The sequence below is a fragment of the Microcaecilia unicolor genome, chromosome 1, assembly GCF_901765095.1.
Source record: "Microcaecilia unicolor chromosome 1, aMicUni1.1, whole genome shotgun sequence".
In the NCBI taxonomy this organism is placed as follows: Eukaryota; Metazoa; Chordata; class Amphibia; order Gymnophiona; family Siphonopidae; genus Microcaecilia; species Microcaecilia unicolor.
This window is the reverse complement of record NC_044031.1, coordinates 703,749,294-703,773,290: the sequence shown is the minus strand read 5'-3', so window position 1 is coordinate 703,773,290 and position 23,997 is coordinate 703,749,294. Positions and strand designations below refer to the sequence as shown.

General features: G+C 48.0%; 1 protein-coding gene across 1 annotated transcript in view; it reads left to right on the top strand.

Moving 5' to 3' along the window:
- AQP9 (aquaporin 9) overlaps positions 1 to 23,997 on the top strand; it is a 109,464-nt gene that overhangs the window by 12,302 nt on the left and 73,165 nt on the right. The window contains exon 2 of the mRNA XM_030188875.1: positions 21,192 to 21,318. Coding sequence (XP_030044735.1) covers positions 21,192 to 21,318 — 127 coding nt within the window. The remainder of the gene's footprint in view (positions 1 to 21,191; positions 21,319 to 23,997) is intronic.

The following is a 23,997-nucleotide window of genomic DNA, read 5'->3' as shown; positions in this document are numbered from 1 at the left end:
CAAGTGAACAGTCCTAGATGCTTCAGCCTTTCCTCATAGGGAAGTCGTCCCATCCCCTTTATCATTTTTGTCGCCATTCTCTGTACCTTTTGTAATTCCACTATATCTTTTTTGAGATTGGGTGACCAGAATTGAACACAATATTTGAGGTGCGGTTGCACCATGGACCAATACAAAGGCATTATAATGTCCTCACTTTTGTTTTCCATGCCTTTCCTAATAATACTTAACATTCTATTTGCTTTCTTAGCTGCCATTGCACACTGAGCAGAGGATTTCAATGTATCATCAACAACGCCAAGATCCCTTTCTTGGTCAGTGACTCCTAACGTGGAACCTTGCATCACGTAGCTATAGTTCGGGTTCCTCTTTCCCACATGTATCACTTGCACTTGCTCACATTAAACATCATCTGCCATTTAGACGCCCAATCGGGGAGGTAATATTTTGGATCTCATTTTTTCAGATAATTTATTCCGAGAAGAGAGGCTTTAATTGGAACAAAGTATACCTATTTCATGGTCAGATCACTTTCTAGTGCCATTTACAATTCAAGCTGTTCTTGTTTATGTCACTCAAATGAATAAATTATGAAGATGGGCATAGGGTGGGTAGATAAGGAGAATATTTAGAAATCAGCTTTGGAAGGTTGGGAGGATGAAATTGTAAGTACAGTAGAGGCACAGGTTGAGGCCTGAAATGCTCCTTTGTTAAGAGCTCTAGACTCAGAGATCTTATGGTGGATGAGCACATTTTTCATGTAGTTGGTTTTCAGTGCCAAGTAACAGCAAATGTGTCTTGGAAAGGATTTGGTGTAGATCAACAAGATCCTGAAGATAAGCATAATTCACAAATGAAGGCAAGAGTATATTTGAGGGTAGTGAGGAAGATTCCACAGGGTGTAGAATAATCATAATATAGTAATAAATAAGGTGATATTTTATTACTAAGCAAATTTGTTTTGGAAGATATCGAACAACTATTGCAGAAGAACATTGTTGCAAGATTACTTTTCAAACTAGAGGCCCTGAATTGATAGCGGTGAGATACTTCTACATGCCACTTTTTGTGACCCCACGTGATGCCATTTTATGAGCTGTGCACCATAAATCAAACTAACAGAGATTCTCTGAAGGAAAGATTCCTGAACTTGATATGAATTACCTTATTTGGACACTCACCTCAAGAGTTCAGTGTGACTTACAGGGTAAGAAGTTATGCATTCCCAAGATATGTGAGATAGCAAAAGAAATTATTTATCAACAGCAATCTTCTGAAATAAGTCTTTAGCGACCTATGAAATTTAGCGTAACTGGTTTGGTATGTCGTCATAAGTACCACCATCTTGCAGCCTGATAGGAAAACAATGTTCCCAGTGGGAACTGTGAATACTGCTGTAAAAGAGGACGTTGTCATTTGTTTAAGACTGCTGATACTGTGAACATGCACATGTATTCAGGCTCTACTGTGGAGACCTTAAAGCAACTATACTTGAAGAAACTAACGGGTCAGTATTTAGACTCCACAATCAGGGGCCCTTTTACAAAGTGGCGGTAAGCCCAATGCGGGCTTACTTCTCACTAAAAAGGAAGCACTGCCGGGCTACTGCAGCAGCCCAGCGTTAGGTGCCACCCCCAGTGCGCCGTCATATCTGGTCCTACAAAAATATATTTATTTTTCCAGTGCCAGTGTGTACCCGGCGGTAATTGGGCAGTGCTGCAAGGTGCCCAGTTACCGTCGGATTAGAATGGGAGCCCCTACTGCCACATCAACGGGTGGTGGTAAGGGCACCCCCCGAAATGACCATCAGCCAAGTGCTTCACTTGCTGCATGGCCATTTCCTTAAAAAAAAGAAAGACCTACCTTTTACCCGCTGTGGTAAAAGGGGGCCTTGGCATGCATCAAAAACACACACCAAAGCCAGCGTGGGCCCCCTTTTGTCACAGCTTGGTAAAAGGGGCCCTCAGCGTTTCATGTAAACATTGACTGCATCATTTGAAGTTATTCCTGAGCATTCAGTACTAGCCACTATCTGGATATCAGTGCTGAATATCCAGGTATAACGGGAAGAGCCACAATTATCTGGATAATGATTTTGTTCTGCTGAATATCACCAGTCTCCAGGTAACTCCCAGCTCTGCCCAGACTCTGTCTCCGGACAGCCCCGGCGCTACCCAGATAACACTGGTACAGTCTACAAAGATTTTTAGCAGTATTATCCAGATAATGCCACTAAAAATTCTGGTCTGGCCCAGTTGGTGGCACTTATTTGGCTGACAGCATCTGCTACCCAAGTAAGTGATGCTGAGTATCGGGAGTATGTTTCCACCCAGGAAACCTGATCAATTAAACAGGTTCTTTTCTTAGTACTTGTCTCTCATAGCCCAATGCTGCCTTGTACATGATTGGACACTGAAGGACGATTTCTGATTTGCTCAGCTGTACCAGGAAGTACTGGCCACTCAGAGTGACCATTTGCAGAATCCTGACTTTTATGAACGTGACTGATAAGGACACAAAGAGGGGCATAATCGAACGCCCTGCCCAAGTTTTCCTGAGGGTGTCCTCACAGGACATCCCCGCAAAGGGGCAGGGAAACACGTATTATCAAAACAAGATGGGCGGCCATTTTTTGTTTCGATAATACAGTCAGGGACGCCCAAATCTCAGCGTTTAGGTCGACCTTAGAGATGGTCAACATAAATGTTGAGATGGTCGACCTTAGAGATGGTCATCCCCGGTTTTCTGCAATAATGGAAACCGAGGATGCCCATCTCAAAAACGACCAAATCCAACTAATTTGGTCATGGAAGGAGCCAGCATTCGTAGTGCACTGGTCCCCCAGACATGCCAGGACACCAACCGGGCACCCTAGGGGCACTGCAGTGGACTAACTGATGCACTAACTGAACGTAAAAAGCCCTTCCCTTACCAATCCCTTAGCGATTTGGAGAGGAACGGGCATGCATGAAGGAAATTGCATGCAAATGAGCTGCTCACTGATAGCTCATTTGCACACAATTTCCTTCCTAAGGATGGGAAGCCAGTGCAGAGCAGCCAAGCATTATGTGTGGCTGCTCTGCGCATGCCAAAGACAGCTTCATACATACAGACAAGCTGCGTGTATAATAGCCATCTACAACCTTAAATAAATTGCCATCTACAACCTTAGAAAATTACAAGCCCAGGTGAAAACGTCCAAGTGCTCGTCAGGGACTTCTTTTTTTTTTAGAGTAATGGTGAAGGACGTCCAAAATGTGGATGTTTCTGTGAGAAGGACATCCATGCCTTTGCTATGTCTCTGCCACCCCTTTTATTTATTTGGATTTTGGATCACAAGTAGCAGCAGTGGGATTTGAACTGGCCACCTCTGGATTGCAAAACCAGTGCTCTAACCACTAGGCCACTCCTCCACTCCACTTCCTTGAAATTTGGCCATCCCTGTGGGGGGGGGGGGGCAGTTGAAGACGTCCAAAATGTTTCAAAAAAAGGATGTCCATGCCTCCGCTATGCCTCCGCTGACACACACATACCTCCCCCCTCCCCAGAGACCTGCATACTGTTGCGATGGACCTGAGTATGATATTTCAGGCTGGCAAAAAAAAGTTTTTAAAGTTGTTTTTTTCGGGGTGGGAGGTGGTTAGTGACCACTAGGGGAGTCAGGGGAGGTCATTCCCGATTCCCTCCGGTGGTCATCTGGTCAGTTTGGGCACCTTGTTGAGGCTTGGTCATAAGAAAAAAATGGACCAAGTAAAGTCGCCCAAGTGCTCGTTAGGGACACCCTTCTTTTTTCCATTATCGCTCGTGGACGCCCATCTGTTAGGCACGCCCCAGTCCCGCCTTCGCTACACCTCCGACATACCCCCCAGGAACTTTGGTCATCCCCGCTACGGAAAGCAATTGAGGACGCCCAAAATCGGCTTTCGATTATGCCAATTTGGGCGACCCTGAGAGAAGGACGCCTATCTCCCGATTTGTGTCGAAAGATGGGCGCCCTTCTCTTTCAAAAGAAAGCCTGATAGTTTTTAGAAGACCACACATGCTTTTTGGCCTTGGCTTTTCCACTATTACTCTTATAGCCAGTGCCCTAACATTTGTTACTGTATTCTCAGTTACCCCTTGATATACCATCACTTGCTGTCTCAAAAAGTCAGACAGCTGGAGAATGAAATCATAAGAATCCCAGCCTTATACTGGAGCTGCTGCTTTTCCCTGGAATTCAGAATACATTTGGCACCATTCTCTCCCTATGACAGATTGTAAGGCTGTAATTTCATTATCTTTTCTTGGTGTTCTGGTGACCTAAAGGTGATTAAATTTTGCTACAGGATTTTATATTAGCCTTGTGATAAGATAGTAGCTTTACTTGTAAATGAAAATGCTGCTAACCATAGCAAGATCATTTTTATATATTGTTGGCATGTCTATTTTTCTAATAGATCTCTGAGAAAACAAGACTCCACACTGTCTCATTGCCAGAAATTTCCCATAAGCAAATAAAGTTGCACTTCTCTACATACTCCCGGGGGAATACTGCACAACTGTGCAATACAGAATGTGTGCAGAATTCAGTTGTAGGAAAGTGGGGCTGAGAAACAAATCAGTTCCTTGAGCGGCAGCCTATGAGGCTCAGAATCTTGGAGGATGAGAGGAAACAGGTGGCATCAGCTTCACTATCAGCCACGTGTCAGAACCACAGGCCACATCACTGCCTATATGGCTTGGAAGGAAGTAAATAGTATTAGCTGGGCAGGAAGCAGGCTGTATCAGTGGTGACAGGCAACAATAGCATCTGCAATGAGAGTGCCAGGCCTTGGAGGGTGGAAGTAGAGAGAAAACAGAAAGGATAAGTGGAAGAGAAAGCACAGAGGGGAGCTAAGGGAGAAGGCAGAAGGAGAGAAAAAAAAAAAAAGGGTTAAGAACAGGCTTAATTTCTGGGGGATGGCCAGGAACACAGTTCCACCACTTCTTTTCAGCCTCCAGAGCAGCTGGGGCAGTGGCGTAGCCAGAAGACAATTTTTGGGTGGGCCAACAGGTTGGATGGGTGGGCACTAGAGTTGCCAACTTTTTTGAAAGAGAAAAAACAGCAACCTGATGCACCCATGCTCTGTCCCTACCCCACTCCCCATAACTTCAATGAGGGTTGCAGTGCAGGCTTCAGTGGCTGCAGGCCAATTGAGAGCTAAGGGAAGTACAACAGACTGCACTATTCAGCCCCATTGAGCCACACATTCTGCATCCAGAGAACCTCCTGGCTCTCCACCAACAATGGATATAGAGCACAGCAAGGACAATTCTCCATAAAACTCATCATACAAAGAAATTTTGTTTTCTAGTGTAATCTCAATTACAGACATATTATAAATTAACTTAAAAAAAATCTATAAAACAAAAGTCACTCAGAACCTAGAGCAAATCTACCATGCCAACACTAACTTCCAAAACCAAAGATCCTAACTATGAAAAAGAAGTGCCTTAAATATTATAGTAGGGCCCTAAAATACAAATACATTTATCAGGAAAGCTGAACAAGCCAAAATACTACAGAATGCTACATGGAAACTTCATGCTAACAGAATACCTCAGTCACACACACAAGACACAAATGCCAAATACAGAATAAGTGACCACAAACTCTAGAAATATAAATTAAAGGAAACCCCAAGAAACTAGACCTTGCATGTAGTACAACACCAGAGCAACAAGAAAGAAAGGCATTTGCTTCTGTGCAAAATATAAAGATGGCACATGCCAGGGATGGTGTTAGGGGATGGAACTAGGGCAATTGTGCTTGGTTCCTTGGCCAGAGAAAGCCTGCATGCTGGAAGCTGAAGGCGCAGCCTGGTAATGGACTTTGGGGTCCTTTCCTAGATTTCTGTCCTGGACCCCAGCCATGTTTAACATCAACGTTGGCAAGATGTACATTTCAAATCCAACATGTTATATTCACAACATTGAAAATAAAATATTTTTTATACCTTTTTGTTGTCTGGTCATTTTTTCTCAAATCATATTGGTCCCAGTCTCTGGTTTCTCCTTCCCTCTGTCTTCTCTTAACTTATTTGCCAGTGTCTCCTATTTCACATTTCTTCTTTCTTCATGTCCATCATCCATCTCCCATCTCTGTTTTCCTATATTTCCTTGTCCAGTATCTCCCCTGTGTTCATATCCCCTCATCCATCATCATTCCTCTGGGCACCTATGCACCCCATGCCCAGCATATCCCTTCTGTGTTCCTATTCTCCCCCTTGTCTGGTATCTCTCCCCCCCCCCCCCTCTGTGTCCATATACCCCCCTCTCCAGTGTCCAGCATTTTATCTCTATTCCATATCCCCGTCCCCCCCCTTGTCAGGCATTACCCCTCTGTGCCCATGTGCCATCCCCATACAGCATCTGACATTTGTGTCCCTGTCCCCATGCTCCCACCTAATGCCCATCATCTCCCTTCTGTATCTGTATACTTCCCTATGTCCCCTTTCTCCCTCCTCCACACCAATGTGTCCCTCTCCTCTCTGATCCCACCCCCCAACCAGCTTCTCTTCCTCTCTTTCCTTCCCCTTATGCATCTGGCTCTTTCTCCCTGCACCTCTCTCCCTTCCCTCTAACCCCTCCCATAGGTCCAGCACCTTTCTCCCTTCGCTCCAGCCCTCCTTGCAGGTCCACATCTGTCTGCTTTCCTTTCAGCCATCATCTGCATATCCAGCACCTGTCCTTCAGCACCACCCCACATGTCCAGCATATCTCTCCCTTTCATCCAGCCCCCCCTACGTGCTCAGCACCTCTTTCCCTTTCATCCAGCCCCCCTACATGTCCAGCACCTCTCCCCTTCCTTCCAACCAACCTCCCCTCTGCAAATCCCAACCCTCTCCCCTTCCTTCCAACCAACCTCCCCTCTGCAAATCCCAAACCTCTCCCCTTCCTTCCAACCAACCTCCCCTCTGCAAATCCCAAACCTCTCCCCTTCCCTCCACCTCCCCTCTGCAAATACCAAACCTCTCTCCCTTCCCTCCAACCCTCTGCCCCTGGCAAGTCCAGCACACTTCACCCTTCTCTTCCCTCCCCTCCCCTTCCTGGGCCAGCACCCTGACTTCCTCACCCTCTCCCACCCCTGCAGCGCTTCTTTTAATGCTGTCGGCTGCTGTGCACAGTCTCCCACCCCCGCGGCGGTGCTTACACTTCCCTATGGCGCTGCCCGCCTGCCAGCAACTCTACAGATGCGTCACCGACGTCCGACGTCCTGCTCCGGGACCTTCCCTCTGACGCGCTGATGTAACTTCCTGTTTACGGAGGCTGGACGTGGAAGGCCCCGGAGCAGGACGTCGGACGTCAGTGACGCATCTGTAGAGTTGCTGGCAGGCAGCGCCATAGCGAAATGTAAGCGCCGCCGCGGGGATGGGAGACAGTGCACGGCAGCATTAAAAGAAGCGCTGTGGAAGGGATGGCAGAGGGTAAGGATCTTCTTTTGGGTGGGCCTGAGGCCCACCCTTAGCTACGCCCCTGAGCTGGGGTATTCTGTTCTAGCCCCATCCGTCTAGAGCCTGCAGAGAAGAGAAGATGAGGAAGTGAGCTTGGAGCAGAAGAGAGCAGTCACATCCATAGGATCCAACTTTTCAAAATGATTGGGGGTCCTGAAATTTTTTTTTTAACAAGTGGTGCATTCCCCCAGTGGCGTACCTAGGGTAGTTGACACCCGGGGCTGGTCATTTTTTAACACCCCCTCCCAAATCCAGTACTAGGCATACCGAGAATACAAAACACTCAGGACCTATAGAGCAATTCTACCATACCATAAGCAGTAATTTCTACAAGTCACACAAGGAAAAGGAAAGCATCTTAAATACTACAGTGAGCACTAGAACATTAATTCACCTATTGTACAACAAAACCTGACAGAATAGTACAGATCGTCGATCCTGCACAGTCAATGCCAACTGAAAGCCATGTCTTTTTCACAAACACAGATATACCCTAATCCACTATAGAATAAGTAATAATAAACTTTCTATTTAGACAAAAACTAAACTGAACCCCCAAGATGCCAGACTCTGCATACAGTGCAATACCACAGAAACAGAAAATGTCCCCTAGTGCTGTGCAAAATATAAAGACAGCCGATGTAAATTTGAAAAAACTAACAAATACCAATCACCACTTTACAAATTAACAAATAGAAATAAAACAAGTATAGAAAATAAAATAATACAATTTTATTGGACTAATACATTTAGCTTTCAGAGGCCAAAACCTCCTTCCTCAGGTCAATTCAGTATAGTGCTGTTACAGTATCCTATCCTGACCTGAGGAAGGGGGTTTTGCTCTCCGAAAGTTAGTCAAAATGTATTAAAATTAGTCCAATAAAAAGATTACCTTATTTACATGTTCTATTTATAAACATTTATTAACACATCTACAATACATTTCTCTGCCATCCCTTCCATCCACTGTCTGTCCTTTCTCTCTACCCCTTCAATCCACCATTTGCCCTCCCTCTCCTATCTATCCAGGGTCTGCCCTCCCTCTCACTGCCCCTTCTTTTCGGCCCCCAGTTTCAGCCCCATTATCCCACCTGCCCCTACTTTCAGCCCTTTTCTCCCACCAGTCCTGAGCTTCAGCCCCCAGCCACTTCTCCATGTCCCCTTTTCAGCCCCCAGTCCCCAGTTTCAACCCCAGCACTTTTCTCCCACCAGTCCCAAGCTTCAGCACCAGCCACTTATCCCTGTCCCCTTTTCAGACCTCAGTCCCCACAGTTATAGCCCCTGCCCCTTTTCAGCCCCCAGTTCCAGTACTAGCCCCCTTATCCCACCTACCCTCCTTTTCAGCCCCCAGTTCCAGCCCCCTTCATCCACATGCCTTGCATTAGGGCCCCCTTTTTCAGCCTCAGACCCATTCTCCCTCCTGCCCCCTTCTCAGACCCCAGTTCCAGCTCTAGGCCCCTTCTCCCATCTGAGCCCACCTCCCAGACCGAGTCCCCTTCTCCCATCTGAGCCCACCCCACCCAGACCCAGTCCCCTTATCCCATCTGAGTGACCCCCAGAACCAGGCCCCTTCTCCCATCTGAGCCCCCCCAGACCTAGTCCCCTCCCATCTGAGCCCACCCACCCAGTCCCAGTCCCCTCCCCTCCGAGCCCCCCCAGACCTAGACCCCTCCCATCTGAGCCCCCTCACCCAGTCCCTGTCCCTGTCACCTTCTCCCATCTGAGCGACCCCCAGAACCAGTCCCCGTCTCCCATCTGAGCCCCCCAGACCTAGTCCCCTCCCATCTAAGCCCCCCGCACCCAGTCCCCGTCCCCTTCTCCCATCTGAGCCCCCCCACCCAGTCCCAGTTCCCTTCCCCCATCTGAGCCCCCCCAGACCCAGTCCCCATCCCCTTCTCCAATCTGAGCCCCCCAACCCAGTCCCCACCTGCCTACCAGCTCCGTCGACAGACAGACGACCCTCTTCTTCTGCCACCCAGCTTTAAAAAAAATATCTGTGAAGCGCCTCGTGTCTGCTCTGCTCTGCTGTAAAGAAAGCAAATTGCCTCGTCAGCCCTTCCCTCACTGTGCCCCACCCTCTGATGTAACTTCCTATTTCCGCGAGGGCGGGACACAGTGAGGGAAGGGCCGACGCGATGAGGCGATTTGCTTTCTTTACAGCAGAGTAGACCAGACGGGAGGCGCTTCACAGCTTTTTTTTTAAGGCTGGATGCCGGGAGGCAGAGGAGGGTCATCTGTCCATCGACGGAGCTGGATTGCAGCACTAGCGGAGCACCCCCCCACCTGCTGACACCTGGGGTGGACTGCCCCCACCACCCCGCCCTTGGTACACCACTGCATTCCCCCTCCACCCTCTCCGCCCTCCCTCTCTTGTCCCCCCTCCTTCCCTCCTTCCGAGTTCCAGTCCCATCCTCCCTCCTCCCTCCCAGTTCCAGGCCCCCCTCCCCCCCCCCCCAGTTCCAGGCCCCCTCCCAGTTCCAGGCCTCCCTCTCTCTCCTTTCCCTCCCTCCCTTTGAGTTCCAAGGCCCCCTTCCTCCCTCTCTCCCTTCGAGTTCCAAGGCCCCTCTCCCTCCCTCGCAGTTTGTGCAGCGCTGCGTATGCCTTGTAGCGCTATAGAAATGCTAAATAGTAGTAGTAGTAGTAGTAGTTCCAGGTCTCCCTCTCTCTCTCCCAGGTCCCCTCCCTCCCTCTCTCCCTTCGAGTTCCAAGGCCCCCTCTCTCCCTTCAAGTTCCAAGGCCCCCCTCCCTCCCTCTCTCCCTCTGAGTTCCAGGGTCTCCCTCCCTCCCTCTGAGTTCCAAGGTCTCCCCCCTCCCCTCTCTCTCCTTTCCCTCCCTCCCTTCGAGTTCCAAGGTCCCCCTCCCTCCCTCTCTCCCTTCAAGTTCCAAGGCCCCCCTCTCTCCCTTCGAGTTCCAAGGCCCCCCTCCCTCCCTCCCTCCCTCCCTCCGAGTTCCATGGTCTCCCCCCTCCCCTCTCTCTCTCTCCTTTCCATCCCTCCCTTTGAGTTCCAAGGTCCCTCTCCCGCCCTCCCTCTCTCCCTTCGAGTTCCAAGGCCCCCCTCCCTCCCTCTGAGTTCCAAGGCCCCCTCCCTCTCTCCCTCCGAGTTCCAGGGTCTCCTCGTCTCCTTCCGAGTTCCAGGGTCCCTCTCTCCGAATTTTAAAAGCCATCTTCTTACCTCGTCGGGATTACAGCAGCCGTAGAACGCAGTGAAAAGCGTGCAGGCTCAGCGCTTCAGCCTTCCCTTCTCTGACTGTCTCTCAGCTCTGCTCCCGCCCTTGCAGAAACAGGAAATGAGGGTGGGAGCAGAGCTGAGATACAATTAACCAACAATACCAGGGGAGCCCCCTTGATTCTTCCCCTCGCATGGTCCCAGACTACAAAGAAGTAATGATGGCAGCCTCTCTCCTGACTTCATATTCTACCTTCTTAAGGATTTCTTTTTTAATGGACAATGCTACCATTGCTGTCACCCTTACTCCCTTGTACCCTGGACAATGTAATATAGTAATGTAGTACTATCCAGGGGCGTAGCCACGGGTGGGCCTGGATGGGCCCAGGCCCACCCACTTTCCCTCCAGGCCCGCCCACATTGCTCGCTCGCTGCCTTTTCTCCAGCATCCGGCTGGAACGGAAATTCTTGTCTTCCCCGCCGGCGCTGCCTCGGTCCCTGCATTCTTTTCTTTGATCGGCGCCGGCAGCACTGCCATTCACACAGGCAGCTCCGCCCCCCTCTGCCGCGTCCATCCGGCCCTCTCTGATGCACTTCCTGTTTACGTAGGAGGGCCGGATAGACGCGGCAGAGGGGAGCAGAGCTGCCTGTGTGAATGGCAGCGCTGCCGGCGATGATCGAAGGAAAGAATGCAGGGACCGAAGCTAGAAGAAAATCGCTGCTGCCAGCTGACTCAAAAGGGGCCAAGAGAGGAGCTGGGCATTCAGTTGTTTGGTGACTAGTGAGTGGGAAAGCCGGTGATGCTGCACATGGGGGGGGGGGGGTTGGAGAGAAGATAAAATTGTTGGGCTGCTTGGGCATGGGAGTGGAGGGGAGGGAAAGAAAAGATACTACACAGAGGGTGTAGGAGTGAGGGAAATTGTTCGGGAGGGGAGGGAGAGATGCAGGGGGGTGTAGGAGACAGTGGCGTAGCCAGACAGCCAATTTTGGGTGGGCGTGAGCCCAAAGGGGGTGGGTACAAAATTTTCTCTCTGTCCCTGCCCCCTTCCTCCCCGCACTCTCCACATCTCCCCGGGCACCTCCCAATTCAAAATATAGTTTAGCTCATAAAGATCCCCAAGCTCTGTCAGCTGAAAACTTCCTCCGAAGACAGCCAGAAATCCCTTTTACCAAGCTTGGCAGGCAGCAGTAGCAACAATGCTTTGAGACACTGATGCTGGCACCCCATGCATGCTTAGTTATCGGTGGCACAAGGATGTTGCCGCCATCTGCCAAGCTTAGTAGAAGGGAGTTTTGGCTGCTTTTAGAGGAGGTCCTCAGCTGATGTAGGTTGGGGATCCCCACCAGCTACAGCAAGGGTCAGGACTAGTGTTAGACATGCTAGGGCCCAGATCTCACCAAATACAGAACAAGGGATCACAAATTAGAAATAAAAATATGTAGACAAAAATTGAACTCGGAACCTTGGCATGTTACAGTGGAGAAATAAAATCAGAAATATATTTCTTTTTTTCTACTGAACACAATAAAATGATATCCACTGTGCACATTTCTCAAGCTAACAAATTTCAGTTAATAAATTCAAAATAAAATGTCTTTTCTACCTTTGTTGTCTGGTCATTTTATTTTTCCATTATGTTGGTTCAAGTTTCTCTTTTCCACTTTCCTGTCTTTCTGTTAATTCTCCTTCAGGCAGCTACTATTCATTTTTTTCTCCACTTTCATTCCATTCCCTCACTACACTGACATATTGATGTTTGTTTCATTTTAGCTCTTTCCTATCTTTTTTTTTCCTTCCTGCTCTTTGTCCACTCAAATTTCATCTTCTAATCCTTTTCCTTTTTACTTTTCAGATACCTATCAGATTTTCATCTCCTTCTTTCACCCACTAGCTCTCCTATTCCCCATCTCATTCCTTCTCCAGCCTTCCCTCCTTCATTATTGGGATATGGGGGGAGAGAGAGGGATAATTGCTGGATGTAGGGTAGGGTGGGGAGGGAAGGAGGGGTGAATGACAAAAGAAAGAGAAATGTTGGACCTGGGAGGGAGGGGAGAAAAAGGTACTGTACAGGGGAGAGAGGGATGAAGGAGAAATGTTACATGTTGGTGGGAGAGATGCTGCAAAGGGGAAACAGATGTTAGACTTGGAATGCAAGGATGAGAGAGAAGAGGAAAGAGGGAACAATGTTGAACATGAGGGTGGAGGAGGGGGAAGAATGAGGGAGATGTAGGATCCAGGGGTAGAAGACAGTGAGGGAGAAATTCTAGAATGCGGGTGGGAGGGAAGAGGGGGAGAAATACTGGCCCCTGGGGGAAGGGGCAAGAGGAAAGAGAGAAAGGACAGGAAGATGCTAGGAGGGGATAGAGGGTGGAGAGAGGAGAAAGAGGGAGCAGATGCTGGGCTAGAAGGGTTGGAAGGAGGCAGACACTGGGATGGTGGAACCATGTGGAAGGCCAAGGGGGGTGGTAAGGAAATGAACGAGAGGATGATAGTGATTACGGGGAGTAGATTGAAGATGGAAGTACATAAGTACATAAGTACATAAGTAGTGCCATACTGGGAAAGACCAAAGGTCCATCTAGCCCAGCATCCTGTCACCGACAGTGGCCAATCCAGGTCAAGGGCACCTGGCACGCTCCCCAAACGTAAAAACATTCCAGACAAGTTATACCTAAAAATGAGGAATTTTTCCAGTCCATTTAATAGCGGTCTATGGACTTGTCCTTTAGGAATCTATCTAACCCCTTTTTAAACTCCGTCAAGCTAACCGCCCGTACCACGTTCTCCGGCAATGAATTCCAGAGTCTAATTACACGTTGGGTGAAGAAAAATTTTCTCCGATTCGTTTTAAATTTACCACACTGTAGCTTCAACTCATGCCCTCTAGTCCTAGTATTTTGGATAGCGTGAACAGTCGCTTCACATCCACCCGATCCATTCCACTCATTATTTTATACACTTCTATCATATCTCCCCTCAGCCGTCTCTTCTCCAAGCTGAAAAGCCCTAGCCTTCTCAGCCTCTCTTCATAGGAAAGTCGTCCCATCCCCACTATCATTTTCGTCGCCCTTCGCTGTACCTTTTCCAATTCTACTATATCTTTTTTGAGATACGGAGACCAGTACTGAACACAATACTCCAGGTGCGGTCGCACCATGGAGCGATACAACGGCATTATAACATCCGCACACCTGGACTCCATACCCTTCTTAATAACACCCAACATTCTATTCGCTTTCCTAGCCGCAGCAGCACACTGAGCAGAAGGTTTCAGCGTATCATCGACGACGACACCCAGATCCCTTTCTTGATCCGTAACTCCTAACGCGGAACCTTGCAAGACGTAGCTATAATTCGGGTTCCTCTTACCCACATGCATCACTTTGCACTTGTCAACATTGAACTTCATCTGCCACTTGCACGCCCATTCTCCCAGTCTCGCAAGGTCCTCCTGTAATCGTTCACATTCCTCCTGCGACTTGACGACCCTGAATAATTTTGTGTCATCGGCGAATTTAATTACCTCACTAGTTATTCCCATCTCTAGGTCATTTATAAATATATTAAAAAGCAACGGACCCAGCACAGACCCCTGCGGGACCCCACTAACTACCCTCCTCCACTGAGAATACTGGCCACGCAATCCTACTCTCTGCTTCCTATCTTTCAACCAGTTCTTAATCCATAATAATACCCTACCTCCGATTCCATGACTCTGCAATTTCTTCAGGAGTCTTTCGTGCGGCACTTTGTCAAACGCCTTCTGAAAATCCAGATATACAATATCAACCGGCTCCCCATTGTCCACATGTTTGCTTACCCCCTCAAAAAATGCATTAGATTGGTGAGGCAAGACTTCCCTTCACTAAATCCGTGCTGACTTTGTCTCATCAGTCCATGTTTTTGTATATGCTCTGCAATTTTATTCTTAATAATAGCCTCCACCATCTTGCCCGGCACCGACGTCAGACTCACCGGTCTATAATTTCCCGGATCTCCTCTGGAACCTTTCTTAAAAATCGGAGTAACATTGGCTACCCTCCAGTCTTCCGGTATTACACTCGATTTTAGGGACAGATTGCATATTTCTAACAGTAGCTCCGCAAGTTCATTTTTAGTTCTATTAATACTCTGGGATGAATACCATCAGGTCCCGGTGATTTACTACTCTTCAGCTTGCTGAACTGACCCATTACATCCTCCAAGGTTACAGAGAATTTGTTTAGTTTCTCCGACTCCCCCGCTTCCAATATTCTTTCCGGCACCGGTGTCCCCCCCAAATCCTCCTCGGTGAAGACCGAAGCAAAGAATTCATTTAATTTCTCCGCTACGGCTTTGTCCTCCTTGATCGCCCCTTTAACACCATTTTCGTCCAGCGGCCCAACCGACTCTTTGGCCGGTTTCCTGCTTTTAATGTATCTAAAAAAGTTTTACTATGTATTTTTGCTTCCAACGCTAATTTCTTCTCAAAGTCCTTTTTTGCCCTCCTTATCTCCGCTTTGCATTTGGCTTGGCATTCCTTATGATCTATCCTGTTACTTTCAGTTGGTTCTCTTCTCCACTTTCTGAAGGATTGTTTTTTGGCTCTAATGATTTCCTTTATCTTACTGTTTAGCCACGCCGGCTGACGTTTAGTCTTTTTTCCCTTTTTTCTAATACGTGGAATATATTTGTCCTGAACCTCCAGGATGGTGTTTTTAAACAGCATCCACGCCTGATGCAAGTTTTTTACTCTGCGAGCTGCTCCTTTCAGTCTTTTTTTCACCATTTTTCTCATTTGTCGTAATCACCTTTTCTATAGTTAAACGCTAGCGTACTTGATTTCCTAGTTTCACTTCCTTCAATGCCAATATCAAAACCGATCATATTATGATCACTGTTATCAAGCGGCCCTCGTATCGTTACCCCCTGCACTAGATCATGAGCACCACTAAGGACTAAGTCTAGTATTTTTCCTTCTCTTGTCGGCTCCTGAACTAGCTGTTCCATGAAGCTGTCCTTGATTTCATCAAGAAATCTTATGTCCCTTGCGTGTACAGATGTTACATTACCCCAGTCTATATGCGGGTAATTGAAATCCCCCATTATTATTGTGTTGCCCAGTTTGTTTGCGTCCCTGATTTCCTTTAACATTTCCGCATCCGTCTGTTCGTCCTGGCCAGGCGGACGGTAGTACACTCCTATCACTATCCTTTTCCCCTTTGCACATGGAATTTCAATCCACAGTGATTCCAAGGAGTGTTTTGCTTCCTGCAGAATTTTCAATCTATTTGATTCAAGGCTCTCGTTAATATACAATGCTACCCCTCCACCAATCCGATTCACCCTATCACTACGATATAATTTGTACCCCGGTATGACAGTGTCCCACTGGTTATCCTCCTTCCACCAGGTCTCAGAGATGCCTATTATATCTAATTTTTCATTTAGTGCAATATATTCTAACTCCCCCATCTTATTTCTTAGGCTCCTGGCATTCGCATATAGACATTTCAAACTATGTTTGAAGAACTATGCTGGAGAAGGAATGAGATGGGGAATAGGAGAGCTAGTGGGTGAAAGAAGGAGATGAAAATCTGATAGGTATCTGAAAAGTAAACAGGAAAAGGATTAGAAGATGAAATTTGAGTGGACAGAGAGCAGGAAAGAAAAAAAAAAGGATAGGAAAGAGCTAAAATGAAACAAACATCAATATGTCAGTGTAGTGAGGGAATGGAATGAAAGTGGAGAAAAGACAAATGAATAGTAGCTGACTGAAGGAGAATTAACAGAAAGACAGGAAAGTGGAAAAGAGAAACTTGAACCAACATAATGGAAAAATAAAATGACCAGACAACAAAGGTAGAAAAGACATTTTATTTTGAATTTATTAACTGAAATTTGTTAGCTTGAGAAATGTGCATAGCGGATATCATTTTATTGTGTTCAGTAGAAAAAAGAAATATATTTCTGATTTTATTTCTCCACTGTAACATGCCGAGGTTCTGAGTTCAATTTTTGTCTACATATTTTTATTTCTAATTTGTGATCCCTTGTTCTGTATTTGGTGAGATCTGGGCCCTAGCATGTCTAACACTAGTCCTGACCCTTGCTGTAGCTGGTGGGGATCCCCAACCTACATCAGCTGAGGACCTCCTCTAAAAGCAGCCAAAACTCCCTTCTGCTAAGCTTGGCAGATGGCGGCAACATCCTTGTGCCACCGATAACTAAGCATGCATGGGGTGCCAGCATCAGTGTCTCAAAGCATTGTTGCTACTGCTGCCTGCCAAGCTTGGTAAAAGGGATTTCTGGTTGTCTTCGGAGGAAGTTTTCAGCTGACAGAGCTTGGGGATCTTTATGAGCTAAACTATATTTTGAATTGGGAGGTGCCCGGGGAGATGTGGAGAGTGCGGGGAGGAAGGGGGCAGGGACAGAGAGAAAATTTTGTGCCCACCCCCTTTGGGCTCATGCCCACCCAAAATTGGCTGTCTGGCTACGCCACTGGTACTATCAGGCTTATTTTCAAAAGAGAAGGGCGCCCATCTTTCGACACAAATCGGGAGATGGGCATTCTTCTCCCAGGGTTGCCCAAATCGGCTTAATCGAAAGCCGATTTTGGGCGTCTTCAACTGCTTTCCATCGCGGGAAAGACCAAAGTTCATGGGGGCGTGTTGGAAGCATAGCGAAGGCGGGACTGGGGCGTGCCTAACACATGGGCGTCCTCAACCGATAATGGAAAAAAGAAGGGCGTCCCTGACGAGCACTTGGACAACTTGGTCCATTTTTTCTTACGACCAAGCCTCAAAAAGGTGCCCGAACTGACCAGATGACCACCGGAGGGAATCGGGGATGACCTCCCCTTACTCCCCCAGTGGTCACTAACCCCCTCCCACCCTAAAAAAAAATTAAAAATATTTTTTTCCAGCCTCTATGCCAACCTCAAATGTCATACCCAGCTCCCTGACAGCAGTATGCAGATCCCAGGAGCAGTTTTAGGGGGTACTGCAGTGCACTTCAGGTAGGCGGACCCAGGCCCATTCCCCCCCCCCCTACCTGTTACACTTGTGGTGGTAAATGTGAACCCTTCAAAACCCACCAGAAACCCACTGTACCCACATGTAGGTGTCCCCCTTCACCCCTTAGGGCTATGGTAGTGTTGTACAGTTGTGAGTAGCGGATTTGGGGGGCTCAGCACACAAGGTAAGGGAGCTATGCACCTGGGAGCTTTTTCTGAAGTCCACTGCAGTGCCCCCAAGGGTGCCCGGTTGGTGTCCTGGCATGTCAGGGGGACCAGTGCACTACAAATGCTGGCTGCTTCCACAACTAAATGGCTTGGATTTGGTCGTTTCTGAGATGGGCGTCCTTGGTTTCCTTTATCGCCGAAAATTGGGGATGACCATCTCTAAGGATGACCATCTCTAAGGTCGACCTAAATTTCTCGATTTGGGCGTCTCCGACCGTATTATAAAAACGAAAGATGGGCGTCCATCTTGTTTCGATAATACGGGTTTCTCCGCCCCTTTGCCGGGACATCCTGCGAGGACGTCCTCGGGAAAACTTGGGTGCCCCTTTCGATTATGCCCCTCCACGTGACCAACTACACTTTCTTTGTGGTGCTATTTGTGTTGTGTGGTTGATTCCCTCTGCCTGTTCCTAAGATCAGGTTAACCCAGGGTTCAGATCTCACTGACAGTCTTTGTAGCCTTGGGCAAGGCACTTTACCTTCCATTACCTCAGATACGCCCTGATGCTCAAAACTTTGGCGCTATTCCAAATAATGCTGTAAAAATACAGTTGGAATAGCGCAGAAAAATGCCCTAATGCTCCACGCTAATGAGATGCAAATATATGCTCACTCTTGAGCATTAAGTAGTTTGGCAGGAGGATTGTGCTTGGCGCATGAGCAGAAGAGTTCTATGGTAAGCTCGGCTCCTGTGCGCATGTGCCTGGCAAAACCTGAACGTGAAACACACATTGGTGTCTGTTTTCTGTGGCCTAAATATAAGCGTTTAAAAACTGTTTTAAGCTTGGATGGTTATATTTAGACACAGGAAACAGATGCCATTGTGTGCATTCACTTTGAGTGTTTAAAGTTTTTTTTTTTAGCATGGACGCTTTGAGTCTGCTGTTTCTCCTGACCAGAGCTTAAGGCCTTGCACAAGCTTCCTTCTACTTCCAAAAACAAGCAGAACCAGCAGATTTTGCACAAAGAAGCATGAGAATCATCGGAAACCCTCTCTTCCAACAGTCTAAAAACTGCTCTGACCTGGCGATATTTTTTGTATCGGCAAGGCACTTTTGTTTCGGGTGCTCTTTTCTGAGCATTGGGGAGGAATACGAAATGACCTCATTAACATGAGCTTGACTACATTTGCATGCTATCTGCGCTAGTGACTGGTAAGCTCATTGTTTCCGACACTAGACCCCTCTGAATATTCTGCGCAGGTAAATGTGGGCGCTAGTACAGCGCTAATGGCCTCTAGCACCAGAGTTTTCTTTTGAGCATAGGGGCCAAAATTAGGCTGAAAGTCCTCTAGGGACAGGGAAATACCTATTGTACCTGAACGTAACTTGATCTACTAATGAGAAGTTGTGAGCTAAATCCAGATAACAATCAGTGTAATATGCCGTCCTTCAAGAATCTCCTGAACATATGCTAAATAAGTTACTACTTTTTTTATTTTGAAAATCACAACAAACAGTCTTAGAAGATCTGTTGCCTGTTTTTAGAACATTCTTTCCCATTTTAACAGTTCATGGATCATTTATTGGGGATGTTTACGTTGTATCACTCCATTGTTAGCACAGTCCACTCATTTTAAGCACATTTTTGCTTACTTTTACATAACTTTTTGTCATTTTCAATATCTGTTTGAAACTCTGTGCTAATGGCTGCTGAGTACAATTTAAAAAATGTAATCTATTTTATTGGTATTTCAAATAGCAAAATCATACCAAAATAATCCAAAACAAAATCACAATCAATTTATGGAACACTAGTAAAAAAAGCCTGTTTCTCAAAAAAATGAAATGGGCGCTAGCAAGGTTTTCCTCAGAGTGTATATGTTTGAGAGAGTGAATGTGCGAGTGTGTGTGTGAGACAGAGAGAGAGTGAGACTGGGTGTGAGTGTGTCTGTGAGAGAGAGTGTGTGTGTGAGATTGAGAGTGTGTGCCAGGGGCCCCCACTCCCTCCCTCCCAATTCCAGTGTCCCCCCTCCCTCCGTGTTCCAGGGTCGTCATCCCCCCTCCCTCCGAGTTCCAGGGTCGTCCCCCCTCTGTCCCTCCGAGTTCCAGGGTCGTCCCTCTCTCCGAGTTCCAGGGTCATCCTCCCCCCTCCCTCCGAGTTCCAGAGTCATCCCCCTCCCTCCCTCCGAGTTCCAGGGTCGTCTCCCTCCGAGTTCCAGGGTCCGCCCTCCCTCTGAGTTTCAGGGTCCCTCCCTCCATCCTTCCCTCCAAGTTTCAGGATCCCCCCTCCAAGTTTCAGGGTCCCCCCCCCTCCCTCCCAGTTCCAGGGTCCCCCATCCTTCTTCCTCCCTCCCTCCCAGTTCCAGGGTCGTTGGCCCTCCCTTCCTCCCTCCCTCCCAGTTCCAGGCCCCCTCCGTCCGATTTTTAAAAGTCATCTTCACTTACCAAGTCAGGGTTACGGCGGCGGCCAGCAGCGGTAAAACGCGTGCAGGCTCGGCCCTTCTCTCTCTTTCTCAGCTGTGGTCCCGCCCTTGTAGAAACAGGAAATGAGGGCGGGACCACAGCTAAGAGAGAAAGAGAAGGGCCGAGCCTGTACACGTTTTACCGCTGCTGCCGGCCGCCGTAACCCTGACTTGGTAAGTGAAGATGACTTTTAAAAATCGGAGGGAGGGGGCCTCGAACTGGAAGGGAGGGACGATGACACCCTCATGCATGTGACGTGCCCTTCCCTCTCACTGTTCTGCCCTCGACGTCATCACGTTTTGATGCTAGGGCGGGACAGAGAGAGATGGTGACAGACTGACGAACCTTACGAACGCTTCACTTCAAGTGTGCCATGGTCAGCTTCAGAACATTGGAGGTGCTTTTTATTATAGTAGATAACTTACACATATCTTAACTATTCTCAAGTTTCTTTTTATCCTATAGAAGAGAAAAGAAGGGAAAGAAAAATTCTGTATTGTATCTAAATTTCCAGACAAGAGACCTTGGTTCTTATAGCTCCTCATCCTATTATCGTATTTCCCCCATTCTATGTAACCCAACATAAGCCAACCCCATCCCTAATCCTCCCTGCTTCCCTCCCCTCCCTTTAACTATTGTCTTTGTCAGTCCAACAAAATTCTGAAGGGACATATGCATGACACAAATAAAATCTCACCCTACTGTAATAGCAGTGATTAAGCAATCATAAGTGCAAATTATTCAAAATAAGTCTCCAAATTCTTGGGGCTAATGATTGAACATAAGTACCCCATATCTCCAAAAATCTCTTACTACACTTAAAAGTAAAGGTTTGCCTCTTTAGCATGAGAGTTTACATTATGGATATTGTACTGATATTTAACAGCCATCTAATGATTTTCAATCATTTTTGTACCACAGGCTTTTGGATGTGGTTGTGTCGCTCAGACTGTTCTGAGTCGAGGACAAGCTGGGAATGTTGTAACAGTCAGTGCTGGGTTTGCAATGGCAGTAACTATGGCAGTGTATGTAGCAGGAGGAGTATCTGGTAAGTAACCTTTGCACAACATATATGTATGTGGAAGTTGTTTTCCTCAATATAAATTTGCATTATCCCAAAAGACCCCTGACGCAGGCACAGATGCCGAAACACGGCCTGGTTCGGGTCTGAGAATAAAGATCTATATGGTATCCCAGTCCTAGAGGCCCTTGGTGCTTTTTTTGTCAAAGTAAATTTTCTTCAACAAAAGGCGAAGCCTAGAGTCCATGGGCCCATTATTCAGACAGCGAGTGATAGGCAGACTAATTCCCGTGTTCAGCCCTGAGCCCGTATATTCAATGCGAGCCATTTCCGATGACCAGCATTGAATGAGTGTTTTTTGGCCAGTTTCAACTTAACCAGTGAAGCCACTATTCAGCACTGGCTAGTTAAGTTGAAACTGGCCAAAGATAGGCCTGCTATTTCAGTGACTTAGTCAGTGATGTGCTGAATATTAGTGGATAGCTGGTTATATCACACAGAGGGGCATAATTGAACAAGGCGCCCACGTTTTCATGAGGCGAAGGGGCGGAGAAACCCGTATTATCGAAACTAGATGGGCAGCCATCTTTCATTTCGATAATACGGTCGGGGATGCCCAAATTGAGAAATTTAGGTCGACCTTAGAGATGGTCGCCCCTAGAGATGGTCGTCCCCAATTTTTGGCAATAATGGAAACCGAGGACGCCCATCTCAGAATCGACCAAATCCAAGCCCTTTGGTCGTGGGAGGAGCCAGCATTCATAGTGCACTGGTCCCCCTAACATGCCAGGACACCAACCGGGCACCCTAGGGGGCACTGTAGTGGACTCCAGAAAAAGCTCCCAGGTGCATAGCTCCCTTACCTAGTGCGCTGAGCCCTCCCAACCCACTCCCCACAACTGTACACCACTACCATAGCCCTAAGGGATGAAAGGGGCACCTACATGTGGGTACAGTGGGTTTCTGGTGGGTTTTGGAGGGCTCACATTTACACCACAAGTTTAACAGGTGGGGGGTATGGGCCTGGGTCTACCTGCCTGAAGTGCACTGCAGTACCCCCTAAAACTGCTCCTGGGACCTGCATACTGCTATCATGGAGCTGGGTATGATATTTGAGGCTGGCATAGAGGCTGGAAAAAATATTTTAAAAATTTTTTTAGGGTGGGAGGGGGTTAGTGACCACTGGGGGAGTAGGGGGAGGTCATCCCCGATTCCCTCCTGTGGTCATCTGGTCATTTAGGGCACATTTTTGTGGCTTGGTCGTAAAAAAAAAGGACCAAGTAAAGTCGGCCAAGTGTTCGTCAGGGACGTCATTCTTTTTTCAATTATCGGCCGAGGACACCCATGTGTTAAGCACGCCCCAGTCCCACCTTCACTACACTTCCAACACGCCCCCGGGAACTTTGGTCGTCCCCGCGACGGAAGCGGTTGAGGGCACCCAAAATCGGCTTTTGATTATGCCGATTTGGGCGACCCTGGGAGAAGGATGCCCATTTCCCGATTTGTGTCGAAAGATGGGCGCCCTTCTCAGTGGCGTACCAAGGGGGGGGGCGGTGGGGGCGGTCCGCCCCGGGTGCACACCGCTGGGGGGGGGTGCCGCAGCGCGCGCCTGTCTGCTCCCAGTTCGCTACGCTCGCTAAATTCTCTCATTCGCTGCAGCAGCTCCCTCCTTCTGCCCCGGAACAGGGTCGAGGCTAGGAACGCCACTGGCCCTTCTCTTTCAACAATGAGCCCAACAATATAACAAGTTATCCACTAAGCGCTAACCGGCAATATTCAGCAGGCGATAACCGATGATCTCCCGCTGAATATTGCCTGATAGCCGGTTAAGTGCTTTTAACTGGCCAGGAGCTGTTCCTGGCCAGTTAAATGGTTTTAAATATCAGGCAGTATATCCTGAACCTTCAAAGGAGCCCACAGCACAGTATTTTTCAACTGATGTGCCGTGACAGCTTTCCAGGTGTGCTGCAGGGATCCCAGAGATTTGTTGCATCTTCCACATGCGCCACATGCCCCCCACCTGAAATGGCATCTTTTACTCGTGCTCCCCCATGCAAACCGTCATCTTTTACCTGCCCCCCCCCCCCCAAGGTCTGCCAACATTTTATTCCTTTCCTCCTCCCCCAATGCTCTTCCAACCTTCTCATTAAGTGCCAGCAGTGATCAAGGCAGGCCAATCCTGGAAGCTTTCTTTCTGCAGCTCCCACTTCCTCTGATGCAACTTCCTGTCCCTGCATAGGCAGGAACTGCAGAAAATAGCTTCAGGGAGCGGCTTACCTAGATTGCCAATGCTGCTGGCATTGATTAAGAAGGTTGGAAGAGCGTCAGGGAGGAAAGGCATAAAAATATTTGCTGGACCTCATGGGGGGACGTGGATGGAAGAGGCTGGTTCTCAGGGGTGGGCGGGCACAGGGGGTAGATGTGGGTGGAAGATGCCAGTTCTGGGGGGGGGCATGGGCGCGGGTAGAAGATGCTGGTTCAGGGAGGGGAGGGGGCAATGATGGAAGATGCCAGTCTGGGGGGTCCGCTGGTGTGGGTGGAAGATGCCTGAACTTAGGGGGGAGAGAGGAGAAAAATGTTGCCCATAGCTGAGCTGAGCAGAGCAGAACAGTACAGGGTGGTTAGGGAAACAAAGATACATGACCACGAGGCAGGGAGGGAGAGAGATGCTGGGGAGGGGGAGGTGACTGTCAGGATCTAGAGATA